This window comes from Phoenix dactylifera, chromosome 18, assembly GCF_051530095.1.
Source record: "Phoenix dactylifera cultivar Ajwa chromosome 18, Ajwa_hap1_PhDact_Kaust_v1.1, whole genome shotgun sequence".
Lineage (NCBI taxonomy): Eukaryota > Viridiplantae > Streptophyta > Magnoliopsida > Arecales > Arecaceae > Phoenix > Phoenix dactylifera.
The window spans coordinates 9932647-9946527 of NC_143207.1; the positions used below are offsets into that span (position 1 = coordinate 9932647).

Below are 13881 nucleotides of genomic sequence, written 5' to 3' on the forward strand. Positions count from 1 at the left end.
TAAAACGTGCAACTAAATGCAATATTGATTCGGCTAAGTTAGCTCAAAGTTGGTCAGATTAGAAGAGGTTATATTCTATTTTTTTTTGGTGAAAATATAGGAGGGGAGGGGGAGGGACCAGCCCACCCACGTAGCAGCCCCATTACTGGGCCCCCCTTCCACTAGGGAATGTTCGATACAGGTCGCAGGTTTCGCGTGCCTTCCCCGACCCGTGGGCTCACCCCACTGGGTTCACCGCCTCACGTGTGGGTACGTCACCCCAGCGCCACCTTGGTACAAGTGGAAGGAAAGCATAACCGCCAACAAGCCAGCCGAGCGTGGGGCATCCGGTCCCCTAATTTAATCGACGCCCGCGCGTTTCGAACCCGGGCAACTTGGGCGGAATTATCGCCCCCTTACCACCAGGCTACTACCTTGGTGGCGAGGTTATATTCTATTTGAAAGTGAGTATAAGTATACATTGACTTTGTGCAAGGATTAGGTCATATTTCCATGAGATATACAACATAAAAATACAAGTGGGGTTTGGGTTGAGTTTGGTTGGAGCTACATCAATCGTATAAATTTCAACTAGGCTCTTTTCCTCGCCCGGGCCATCAACCTAAACTTGATGCAACTTGAAGGAATACCTGAGTTACGCATTTATTGATCAAATTAAAATAAAAATTGTGAATTAGGCGAGATTTAGATATAACCTAGAGCTTTAGTCTAGAAGGGGCGAGAGATCAAGGAAGCATGGAGAGGGAGAAATGCATGTAAGAGGCCATCAATACCGTACATATTGAATTTCGGAGATATGAAAATTTACATAAAAAGATGATTTATGATCTCCCTAGAACTAAGTAATTTTGAGTTCTTGAAGTGGCTACCCTTTTTTTTTTTTTTGCCATTTCTTGTTCCTTCCCATTTCTCATGCAAGTACATGTCACAAGAAAAAGGAAAACAATAACTCAGTAAGACCTACATGTATAATTAAATATATCCTGACAATTTAGTAAGCTATACATGATGAAAATTTTAAGGCTGAGCTCTGAAATTGGACAGCAACCAGTTTAAATTGTCATTCTAAGCATTAAAAATTAAATTGGAGTATCGATAATAGTGCATACATAGAGATTGCTATTTTGAAATGTGATTTTTGCATCGACACCCTTGCAAATACCATAATTTATATTTTGAAAATCATTATTTTATGTATACCTCTCATTAACTGCATAGGTGCTCTCTGTTAGATATTTGTGGTAATAATATGTAACTATCTTAAGTATATAATGGCTAACATCATTTTGAGTCAATATCTCTAAACAAGTGATGACAAGAATATATATAACATATCAAACATCTCATTAGCTGATATTATCATAATCATCCATCCTAAATTGCCACCATATGAATACTTCATGATATATCAAATTGTTTATGGTTTCACATTTTTCGACCCAAAATTGGGACATAACAGCCCATGATAACACAAAACTGACCTTACATTTAGATTTCATATTCATCGTAACTTTCAAATTCGTCTCAAAGAAAATATAATAAATAAAAATTTAATTTTATTATTCATTAAATATAACCAATATCAATTCAGAGCAACTACATCAAATATAAATACCAATCCATAATCCTCAATATTTAGAAGATTACTAAGTTACAAATTCATAAACAACTAAAAACCTAAAGTTCTACTACATAATTCGTTAAGCTTGCTAGTACGAACTCTAAACCTTGATGGATTGCAAAGAAGGAGGATGGAAAATCTGAAATAGGCAAAAATCCAAACTTTTCGATGTTCGGATTGGCTTGGAACACTGCTATTCCTCGCAATTGCGATCAAAATTTAGGAGGAAGGAGACTCCCAGCTGGAGTCCTTCTCTCTCGATTCATCTCGTGCGGCGCATATGAAGGGCTAGGCTGGCCTCTTCGGGCTGGCCCACAAGCCCAAATCAAGTGCAGCCGGTCAATGGACCAAACCCTCACATCACAAATACAAGACCTGTTTCATAATATTGTTTACAATTAAACCTTATATAAAAAGTACATCAACTAGAAATAAGTTGTATTCATCATTTTGTATGGTTAAAAAGATGAAAGGATGGTAACTAAAACCCAACCATAAATATAACGTTAATTGATGGGTTATGAATAAATTGTGATGTGATCATAGATAAGAATTCTCATTGTGAAAGCCCTCCCAACTTCGGCACCATGTAAAGGGTAAGGGTCATTGTGGTATCTCCATTTATTAATAAATAAATGGAGATGCCACAATGTATTAATAAAATGAATATTTTTTATTCATTTTTACTGAAAAATGTATACAACTAGGGCTAGATTAAGTGTGATCTCTCAACACTGTAGTTTGGATTTAACTCCAATTTCAAGTGTTGCTTTCAGCCTTTGTTTACATTGCAAAATAAATTTTTATATCTTCCTCAGCTTAATGACTTATATAATAGCACACATGCATAGGCACATGCATGCATGGGCACACACAAATAAAAAGAAGGGCCTTCTTTTATGTTTTTGGTACCCCACTACCAAAGGTACCACTTAAAGATGAGGCCTCACTTGTAAATAAATGGGAATCCATCTTTCTTATATGCATATAGATGAGAGAAGATTTTTCTAATCCAATAGTTTCTGCACACCTTCACCCATTCGTGTTTCTTATCTATGTAGTGGTAGAGCAAGAATTTTACTTGAAAGGAGGGAGGATAAATAAATTAACATTATCATCTAATTCAAGAACAGTCAAGAATTCTCCAAGTCTATAACATACTTAGGACTAATGTTTTGTATAACAATTATAAGTTATTACTAATTTCCTAAAACAACTGGAAGGAACTTTTTCGATTAACTTGAAAATATTTCAAGAAATTCTTCAATCTTGGAATATTTTGTCAATTATAATATCCGCATCTTCAAAAAATTCATCTTTTGTTAAAATTAGCATGAGAAAAACAATCCAAATTCTTGTAAGACCAAAACATATATTGAAAGAAAATGGTGGTGCAAACTTTTTTAGAATTTTAGAAATTAGGGGGGAAAATGATGATTCAAATCTTATGCAATCATAAAAAATAAATTAATTGGTAGAAGATGGAAGGGGCAAAAACCTAAAACTATAACCGAAAAAACTGTCTACTTTACTCCTCTCTACAAACTGCCCAAAAAGAGAGAGAGAGAGAGAGAGAGAGAGAGAGAGAGAGAGAGAGAGAGAGAGAGAGAGCATAAGAATTTTGTTTGGGATTTTCAGATCACAAACCTTATGTTCCACCCTTGGATTAGAAGCGATCTTCCATGCAGGTCTTAAAGAATATTTCTAAATAGTGGGGAAAACTGATATTAAATATTTGTTTCTTGGTTTAGCATAATTTTATCTTCATAGAAATTCAAATTCGGCAAGAAGATCTTGTGAGTTCAAAACTTGCTTGATTTGGATATGTCAAAAAGAAAAATAAAAAATAATAATAGAAATGTGATCGAATGGTACACATCTGAATCTATAAGATCCTAAAACTTAAGGGCTCAAGGGGGTGCAAACTTGTTAGTTATCATCAGGTAGTCAAGGGAAACTCAGAATTTTAGGGAAGGCAATTGCAAGCTCCCGGCTCTGCCCATGCATCTATCCCCTATAATCCCATGCATCCTCACTCTATATCCCACAATACCCTGCCCTTGCATTTCCTATCTATTTCCTTTGACCAAGCAACCATCCCATCTCATCGAATTTGCATTACACCCTTAACCCCAACACCTTTCATGATTCCTTTCTACCCTTAGCTTTCTTGGATGAGAGATAAGCACTTCAAGAAGGATGTTAAATTAGCAAGGTAAGTATAAATCATCAATCGAGCCCCAACTGCCCACCTTACTTGAAACAAAGGAAAAACAAAGCTGCTCAACTTCTGGTGCGCAAATTATCCATGAAGTTTAATGTGCATAGATAACAAATAAAGGCATGTAATGAAAAATATTAATATATCCATGAAGGACCGACGGGGCAATGGCCACCCACTACTTAGGAATATCCACAGAATGACGAAAGATTGTGGCTCATTTCAAGCTGCTCATGTGTATCGAGAGACGAATAGGACTGTAGACTGAATCGTCTCCTTTGTTGCTTATCATTCGAAAGAGGTCCTTTGGACATGGTTTATAGCCTCCTTTCCACCCTTACGCCATCTTTTTTTTCTTTTGACTTTGCTGGTTGTACTCACGCAAGAGGTTTCATATAAAAGCGCATATGCTCTATTATCAAGTTGCACATCTTGTTTACATAAGTTCATTGTGTAATTGTTTAGTTTAACCATGCAGTACAATCTACAATGCACCTTTTGATACTATGATAAAAAATAAATGAACAGTCTTGGGCAAATCAAAGTAAAATTCTTCTGTACATACTCTGCCTAAAATCACCCCTTGCCATGGGATAAACCTGCATATACTCGTGTCTTGGTTCTTGTTGCATAATTTGAGGCCAAGCCTTAAAATGCACTGCCATGAAGTGGTCCCTTTTCCACCTTCGTTTATTCCATGATGCACATGCAGCAGCTTCAGCCATGTGGTTCACCTTTCTAATATTTTTTTTTCTGCCACCTTGCTTCTTTCCTCCAGCCTCTGGGGTTCACCTTCCCATAAAAACCGTAGGATAAAGTTAATAAACATGTGATGGGAGGTGGTACACGTAACAAAAAGGAAGCAACCTCTAGGGGCTGGCTATTTTCTAAGTCATCATATGGTAATCATCAGGGATTATAAAAGGTGCCGTCTTGAACCTTCTTCAGACCTTCATCCATGTCCCATGGCTTTATATTTTAGAGCTAAGAATCGATTCAAATCCCCTCCACATATGCTTGAAAGAATCCATACTTGTAAACATTATCCTTGAAGGAATCCAAACTTATAAAACATTCAAGTACATGCACAAGTGAACCTCAAATTCAGTACCATCATTTGGTAGGATAAGTCCTCTCTCTCTCTCTCTCTCTCTCATATCTAATTAAAGATTGTACATATATATTAGCACTTCCAGACCAATGGAATATCATATGAGCTTGAACCTGGATGCTGCTCCTCTCATGCAAGCATATGGTCAGAAAGGGAAGTAATGTATGCAGCATCATGTGATTGCCAACTAAACTACAAGTTATTGTGCAATAATACACACCATACACTTCAATTATCCTCCTGTGGGGACACTGTTATTCCCTAATTGCTTATCTCACTATTGTCACTTAGATTTGACGACATCGGAAATGGATGATGCTAAAATCTGTAGATAGGAATCACCAACAGAATTTTTTTCCCACAACTTAACAGATAGGCCTTTTTATCCACTTTAGCAACAGATCCAACCCTTGATTTTTGCTTCCATAACAGCACAATGGATATAGCTGCAATAAAACAAATTAATGTCATGTTTCTCCAACCCATAAATAGTGTAAGATCTGTAAGGCCAGACAAATTCCATCCAGATATCATAGTAATTTAAAATTCCATTAAACTTGACAAAGATGCCCGACATCATACAGCTAGTAGGGAAAGGCCATCCACCTAATGGCCGGGGAACCTTCCTTATTGGCCACACAATCTGAAGTTTTACAGACACACAGTAATCATCCAAGATCCAACAGGCAAGGGTTTCACAAAAGGTTAATTTGTGCGATTGGTTGCAGTTAATCAAACATCAACTCAACTAATTGATGTGCCAATTGAAACATTTCTAACCATCAATGCAAGGATGTAGATTTCTATTTTTGCATCATCCTGGAAGGACATATGATTGCCCACCCTCCTATGAGAAAGTGAGATGTTGAACAATTTTTGTCTTTAGGATCAGGAGCTAAAAGCTGGTGCAGTGGATGCTGTAAATTAGCAGTGGAGCCAACTTTACATGAGATGCCGACAGCCCAAAAGTGTTATCTGCGGATCTTCGGCACGTTTCCTCCACATGGCCCTCTGGCCCGTTCATTCACCCACAAAACAATATTTCCCCTACCAACCATGTCCATTCCTTCAATACATTCATGACAACTTACCTTCATGACAAGTCAAGGCTGGCTGGCCCTTCTCTAAAAAGAAAGATGGGAATTGAGGCGATAGATATTATTGGATCGATCTCACAGACTAGCAAGTGGCTTACCAGGGTCATAATTTTCTCTCCTTTTCCTGCGGTCCTGGTCCTAACAAACAAACAAGCCAGATCAACCCACTGAAAGAGATATAGTGACACAGACAAAAGGAGGAGAAGGAAAAAGGAGTCAAACTGACGGAAGAAAGAAGACCAACTTGTAATTACCAGAGATTAAAAACAGATACAAGTCACCTTCTATATGAGCCATATGGATGCTTGCCTCCTTGTCTTGTGTAGCTTTTTCTGTGCAAATGGCTCCCAACTCCTTCCTGTAAAATGCTTTGGAGGATCAATGGAGAAGGCAGGAAAATGGCTTAAAAGCTTCTTGACAGGAAAGAGGGAGGACAAGAAGAAAGGTAATAACTTAGCATCTCCACTGCCGACAGAGGCCCAATCAGCTCCAATCCCAGTGCCCAAACCAAAGGAGAAGAAGAGATGGAGCTTCCGGAGACCAGCAGCAGCGGGGAAGGGTTTAAGATCTCCAGACCCAACTGTAAGTGCACCTGCTAATGCACTGCCAGAGGCTGAGAATGATCAGCAGAGGCACGCAATGGCTGTAGCAGTGGCAGCGGCTGCAGCAGCAGATGCTGCTATGGCTGCTGCCCAGGCTGCAGCAGATGTGATGCGTTTAACCTCCGCTGCCACCGGTAAAACATCCAGCAACATTGAGGAGGCTGCTGCAATCAAGATTCAGGCTGCCTTTAGATCTTATCTGGTATTTCTCATATCTTTGACACATTGCTGGTCTTTCGTTTTTCTGTGCAGAAAATCAAGCATCATTAAACTTTGAAAAGATTGATTATGAGAAGTATATGAAAATATACATAACATCCTGAGTGACATCAGAATTACAGATGGCAATTTTGGTTCTCATCTTCTAAGAATATTGAAATTGAAACATCAAAAACATGAGACCATTCATATAAACAAAGTCAAAAAGATAGAGCATATGTGTATGTCAACCTGAATCCTAAGTATTTCTCATACTGCCATTTGACTTCTCAATATCTTAAAAATAATTCCAAGTTCTGTAATAAAATAGGGCTAAGAATGAATTGCAAGAAAGTAAAAGAAAGAACGAGAAGACATAGACAAAAGAACTTTTGCAATAATATAAGAATAAGTAGGGTCACCTGGAAAACTGAGCTCTAAAATAGATAATCAAAGGCTAAGATCTGCGATTTCAGGCACAAAATTATGTTTAGGAGAAACAATTGTATATAACAGAAGGCAATAATGTGGCTAATAAAATTTGATGAGATACCATTGAGTTATACATAGAGAAGATGAATGTAATCTATATCTGCAGGCAAGGAAAGCTTTATGTGCGCTGAAAGGTCTAGTGAAACTGCAAGCATTGGTGAGAGGCCATCTGGTAAGGAAGCAAGCTACAGCTACCCTCCGCTGCATGCAGGCTCTGGTGACCGCTCAAGCCCGAGCACGTGCCCAGAGGATTCGAATGGTTGAAGAGTACAAAGTCATCTCACAACGGCAGTCCATATACAGGAGATCACCACAGCATCCCAGATCCCGACATTCATATGTAAGCCCACTTTCCAGTAAAAATATTACTGAATGCATCTTATAAGATAACAAAAGACACTTGGATTATGCAAACTATATAACCAAGTTTAGACATGAAGAGGAAATCTAAAATCCTAGGCTTTTAGCCTATACATTATACAAGTAGGGTTTATATTTACCATGCTTATGAGACATGCTTCATACATGTAGGAGATGGATAGAGGTGCAGATGAGAATGTTAAAATTGTGGAAATGGATCTCGGCGAGTCAAGGGGCACTACAAAGAGCAGAAACAGTTATTCCATCACACGAACTGAAGCAAAAGATCATGGGATCTCTGCATATTATGGCAATGGTCATCCACCTTTCAGGGCAGAACAATACCAACAGTTCTCACCTGCTCCATCAGCTATAACTGATATGAGCCCGAGGGTTTACAGTGGACATTTTGAGGAGTTCTCATTCACCACAGCACAAAGCAGCCCCCAGTACTTATCAGCTTTGTCTGTACCTGATGCAACGCAAGCTTCTTTCGACTACCCCTTTTACCCAAATTACATGGCCAACACAGAATCTTCAAGGGCAAAGACACGGTCACAGAGTGCACCAAGGCAACGAACTGATTCATATGAAAGGCAAACAAGCAGGCGGAGGCCATCAGTGGAAGGAAGAAACATTCCAAGAGGTGTTAGGATGCAACGATCTTCTTCCCATGTGGGTTTGACAGCAAATGGATATCAGTATCCATGGTCAATCAAGCTCGACAGGTCCAGCATGTCCCTCAAAGACAGTGAATGTGGTTCAACAAGCACCGTGCTCACCAATACCAACTATTGCACATCTTTGGTGGGATTTGAGGTGTGAGTTTGTAAAGCTTTAGATAATATTCTTGCTTATGTGAATTGATTTCTTGATTGCTTTCTTCAGGAGGAATTACTGACAGAAAATGCCATGCTCTTTATGAATCCAGGTTCACAACAATAAGTCCTGATTCTTATCTCAGCAATCTCGACCACTGCCATTTGGAATATGTAACACTGGTGAAGGTAGAAGGTAAACAAAAAGTTGATGTCCAGCTTCTGAAGGAGAAGGAAATGTGCAGACATGTAGTGATGCAGAAATTGCTGAATCCCAGGAATGCTTTTTCCCTCTCTGCATGTTAGCCATGATTTTAAGTATTCTAATACCTTGTTTTAGCTTGGGCTATTTCCGCTTTCTTTTTATATTTGATTCCCACTGAACAACTGCAGATTGTTTACAAACATAGTTTTGCACACTTTGTAACCTCGGAGAATCATAACTCCTCTCCGATGTTTGAATTAAATAATAAACTTGTAATTGACTAGATGTTGACAACCTACAGAAATACCCATTTTTGCAAATTAGCTAACAGACTGTGGTCCGCTGTCACTATAGTGCTGCCTGGTGGTTTCACGTGAGAATTCTTCAAATGTCATCCCATCTCTCAATCGAGAGGATAGTGGAATTTTTTGAAGATTTCTTGCATTAGCTCAAGAAGTTCCTGAGTTTCAGTGATGAAGGAGCTCAGTGAAGCATTTGTTTTTTCGGTCACAAGACCCAGATGTCTCGAAGCTTGACAACAACTTCCTACTTGTTTCAGAATCTAAAAGGTATGCAGGATAAGAGAGAGTTTTGTCCCAAGCTGGCTGCAAGAAGATGGCGAATATCTATCAGCTTAATTCCTCTATTTCAACAGGTCAGCCAACAGAATAAGTGTAATGCAAAGCTTACCACATGACAAGATATCAGCTGCTTCCCCTACCTGAATGAAGAAGCTTTCAGGTGGGGATTTCACCACAAAGAGATTATTCTTTTTAGTGTCAAACAGTTGCAGATATGTATGCCCATCTGGAGAAGAGCACTCTGGACTGTTAGAGAAGAACAAACATCTGTTTGGCAAGGAATGTAAATAATGGTGTTGTTAGAATAGTAAAGATTCCATAGTCATAATGCCATTGCTTCCATAAACAGGATAAAAAATTTCTGCAGAACCTATCTTCAATCAAGCTATTCTCTATAAGCAACTCATCCAAGGGCTCCTTTTCTGACAGGAAAAATGCTTCCTGACATAGTAGATTCATGAAAATTTGAAGGACAAATTTTAATTGAATGCACTTTCTTTATAGATCCTTTCATTCTATAGTTCTCTTTGAGAATAAGGTTATCCAACATCGAATTATAGTGAACAAGGCACCTCTTTGCAGTTTCCATATTTATAATGCTCTGTTCCAGTTCTCTGCTACCAATGGCCTTATCACAGATTTGTGCTACACAAAGTCCAAGTCCATCATGTGAAGACAAGCTACTTAAAAGTTTTGCTGAGCTGCTCGAACTCGTGATGATTGAATTCCTGGAATCCATTGACAGATGGATTATCTTCTTCACTGTAGCTGCCTTTTTCTCTTATGCTAAGATCACTTGAAGACAACCCCAAACTTGAATCTTATCCATATTTTAACTGAAGGAAAATGAGGAGAGATTCCTATCTAGATTCTTCAAAGGAACATCACTGCCTAAGCTATGCTCCTTAAATAAACATCACCCATATTTTTTTTTAATGGTTACATATATATTCAAGATGATAATATTGGTGAGAGAATATCTGTATATCATTGTGCATTTATTCTTCAAAATTTAACAAATAAAAGTTAAAGCAAGTGTCTGAAGTAATTTTTTTTTAGAGCAACTGCATTTAATCCAAAATAACTTATGATTATAAGACAAGAAAATGTTAACTGTGTAAAATAAACGACAAAACTAATATACCACATATAGCATTGCTCTGTTGGATATACCCAATCCTTTATGCCAAAATAGCTCTCCAAGAAGCTAGTTGACTTTAGTGCTCAGTCATTACAAATAGTAATGCTTCAACAAGTTTGAGTCCATGATGTTCATACATCAGGTTGGCACCAAATAATTTTAGTAAAAATTATGTAACAAAGTATTACATATGAAATATGTGGTTTTTTCATCATGAAGACACAGATAGTTTTGGATTATATGCTTATGGTCATTTAAATGTATCTGTCCAATGGAACATGATTTCAAGCTCTAAGCTTATATAATAATTTTCTCCTTTTTTATTTCAGTTGTTGAAAGAAAAATCTTTGACTAATGCTATAACATCATTGCTAGCTTTGTTTCTTTTATCAAAACTAAATAAATGTAATATGCGTTCATAGTCTTATTTTCATGACAATATCCCTATGTTGGGTTATGTCATGTTACATATTACAGCACATGAACTATTGGCACCTACAGTGAACCAAGTGTCAAGAAACACGAGAAAACAGTCTTAAAAAATGTCAAATTAAGTCTAAGTATTAATTTACCTGGACAGTGACATGGATCCCCACATTGCAGTCAAACAAAAAGATTGTTTGTGGATAAGGTTGTACTGACCAAACAACCTCAAGCACAAGTTATTCTTGCTTCAGGGAGATTGATGTTAAAAAGAAATAACAGTAAGTTACTACATAAAAGTAGACCACCTATGAATGATAACCTACCAAAGAAAGTAATTTATTTAATCTTTTCAGTCAATTGTTTTTGACACTAGAGTCATGGAGTAAGCCCACCAATAGTTAGGATATGCTAAACAAAGAAGAGTTGTTAGACATTTAACCCTAATTCCTTACACTAATGAATGGGATATTATGAATGACCATTAGTTTTGATTCAGTTATAAACATGCAAAGAAATGATTAATGCCACCTCTACCCCTCATCAATAAAATTTCAAAATATAGTTGGAATATTGGATGCTCTAGTATTTTACCTTTTCCCCAAAGAGTAACTCACTATATGAATCCCACTATAAGCTAAGCATGCTGGGAAGCTTATGCACCTAATCGAGGAATAAAATTATATGATGTTTATGCACCAATATGGGATTGCACCATGGTTTGCTGAACCGGTCCGTACCGGCAGGTTCAGCACGTACCGTACCGGTACTGGTGCCAATCGGTACAGTTCATCCGTGGAAAATGGTTCCGGCCCTTATAGCTTCCCGCGGCGTACCGGTGCAAACCGGGCTGGTTCGCATCGGCCTGCGGGCGGGGCAGGGCGCCTGCACGGTTTTCCTCGCTAGAAACCGTGCCCGCATTGGGCGGCAGGAGATTTAATGCCACAAAGTGGCATTTAACATCGGGCGCACGCGGACGCGTGCACACGGCTTTTTTCCACGTGTGCGCTTAGCTCTATCGGTACCAATTCAGTATCAGTTCAAACCAGTTCGAACCGGAACCATACCGGTCCGGTAGGCGACCGGTATGCCTACCGGTACCGGTACGGCGTACCTTAGATTACATTACAATTTAACTCATTAGCTTATAACGTCTTACACATACATACAATTTCCTATGTTAAAAAATGTCGTCATCTTTTTTTTTGGCACTCTCTACATGTTCAAATAAATTTCAGAGGGGATCTCCCAAGCTGCATGGATTTAGAACTTCCTTTATGCCAACTGACCTTTAAAGTTTATGGAAGGCCCCTCCTGACATAATTTTTTGTAGGAAGGAATTCGATAACAATCCTTACAAGGTAGATCTTATCTTGACACTCAATTGCTAAAGTCTGCTTAATCCTTATATGGCGTCTAACTTAGTGCTATACTCCATAGCCAAGCACATCTTATTGAAAAAAGATGACAATGTAATGTAATACGAGATGAAGGACTATTAGACTTATCAACCCCCAAAGAAAATTAAAAGATCGACTATAATGGAACTGCGAGTGCTTTAAAATTTTGAAATCCCTTATCTTTCTTCTCCCCTCCTTTTCCCTACCCTTACTTCAATCCTTGTCTGTCCCTGACCAATAAACCGTAAACCCCAACAAATTCCCACCATTATCATGTACCGCATCTACAACTACAGCATTTCAATGATTCTATAGCAGGATTCGATTAAATTCTTCATAAAATCTCAGAAAGATAAACTAATTATAAACCAATAAGATTTTCCGTAAACTCCACCACAAAAACTTATCAATATTTTTTTTTTAATACACCGAGATCGATTTCAGAATCCTAGAATGATGATAACATCTTATCATAATTATGATGAATCAAAAGGTAGAACAGAATGCAATCAACAGTTTTACCTTTGAGAACTCGAGCGCGATCATTGTTGTCAAGGAGCGTGAGCATCCTGCTCCAGCGGGGCCTCTCCAGATCCCCCTGACAGTTAAGATGCCGGGCCCCGCCGGACCTCGGGCTTGCATCACGGCGGCGGAGAGGGATTCAAGCCTCGCCAGCTCTCTGGGGAGGAAGAAACCCTAGAGGGAGCGGAAGCAGCGGAGGAGAGGTGTAGGAGGAGGTCGGAGAAAGAGAGCTCTAAGGGCTCCACGACCTCCGCCTCGCCTTCATCTCTTCTCGGCGAAGAGCGGCGCCACCGCTTTTTTTTTTTTTTTTCTGTAAATACCCTCCTAACTATTAAAATTTACATAAATATCCTCCTAAATTAATATTTATATATATATATCCTTACAAAATTCTTGCTTTGCATGCATACTTTTAATTTTTTTCTTTCTCATGCGTATGTGCCGCACCATCTAACATTAGGGCTGCAAATAGGTCGGGTCGGGTCGGCTCCTGAGTGACCCCAATCTGACCCGGTTTCTTGCTCGGGTCCTAATTTTGGACCCGGACCCGACTCGGTTGAAAATTAGGTCGGATTGGGTTGGGTCGAGTCCATGCCTATATAATATAAAAAACTGACCCAAAGAAAAAATGGGTTGGCTCAGGCTGGGTCTTGGTCCGGGTCAAAATTGGATGACCCGACCCGACCCGAAAAATAGAACGGGTCCAAATTTAGGACATGACCCGACCCCGCGAGTCCTAAAATTCGAGTCGGGTCGAGTCTTATGCAGGTCGGGTCGAGTCAGGTCACGGGTCGACCCGACCTATTTGCAGCCCTATCTAACGCCATGAAGAAATTAGCAATATCCTTAATGGGTAAATATGTAAAAAAAAAACATTTATAAGGGTATGTATACAAATAATACTTTGTAAGGATATTCATATAATTTCATATATTTAGGAGAGTTTACATAAAAAAATTTAAATTTTATTTTAGTTTAACCTATTTTAACATTCAGATTTGTTCTATGTTTGCTCCTTAATATTTTCTATTAAAATATTGCTTAAGAAAAAAATTGATTCGATAATTAGATTATAAAAAGAATTATAAA

At 38.5% G+C, this 13881-nt stretch overlaps 1 protein-coding gene and 1 long non-coding RNA gene across 16 annotated transcripts; one reads left to right on the forward strand and one right to left on the reverse strand.

The window, feature by feature from the left end:
• Positions 1-543: 543 nt before the first annotated feature.
• On the reverse strand, positions 544-13077 carry LOC113461314 (uncharacterized). Of its 15 annotated transcripts, none has more exons than XR_016398967.1 (6): positions 12793-13077; positions 6504-10210; positions 6305-6408; positions 6149-6188; positions 870-1996; positions 544-629 (listed from the first exon to the last, which is right to left on the reverse strand). It is a non-coding gene; the product is annotated as an uncharacterized LOC113461314 (long non-coding RNA). The 15 variants fall into 15 exon arrangements; XR_003383526.4 differs by lacking the exons at positions 544-629; positions 870-1996 and having other exon boundaries at positions 5471-6188; positions 6504-6896; positions 7273-7314; positions 7404-10210; XR_015974601.2 differs by lacking the exon at positions 544-629 and having other exon boundaries at positions 704-1996.
• On the forward strand, positions 6339-9008 carry IQD19 (IQ-domain 19). The gene is made up of 4 exons (XM_008779152.5): positions 6339-6854; positions 7449-7682; positions 7874-8521; positions 8634-9008. Exons 1-4 carry the CDS (start codon positions 6339-6341, stop codon positions 8652-8654), a joined length of 1419 nt encoding a protein of 472 aa, XP_008777374.4. The 3' UTR covers positions 8655-9008.
• Positions 13078-13881: the final 804 nt, after the last annotated feature.

Coding starts and splice junctions, on each gene's coding strand:
- IQD19 (XM_008779152.5), top strand. CDS start 6,339: ATGAGCCATATGGATGCTTGCCTCCTTGTCTTGTGTAGCTTTTTCTGT. Junction 6,855..7,448: donor CTGCCTTTAGATCTTATCTG/GTATTTCTCATA, acceptor CTATATCTGCAG/GCAAGGAAAGCTTTATGTGC. Junction 7,683..7,873: donor CCAGATCCCGACATTCATAT/GTAAGCCCACTT, acceptor TCATACATGTAG/GAGATGGATAGAGGTGCAGA.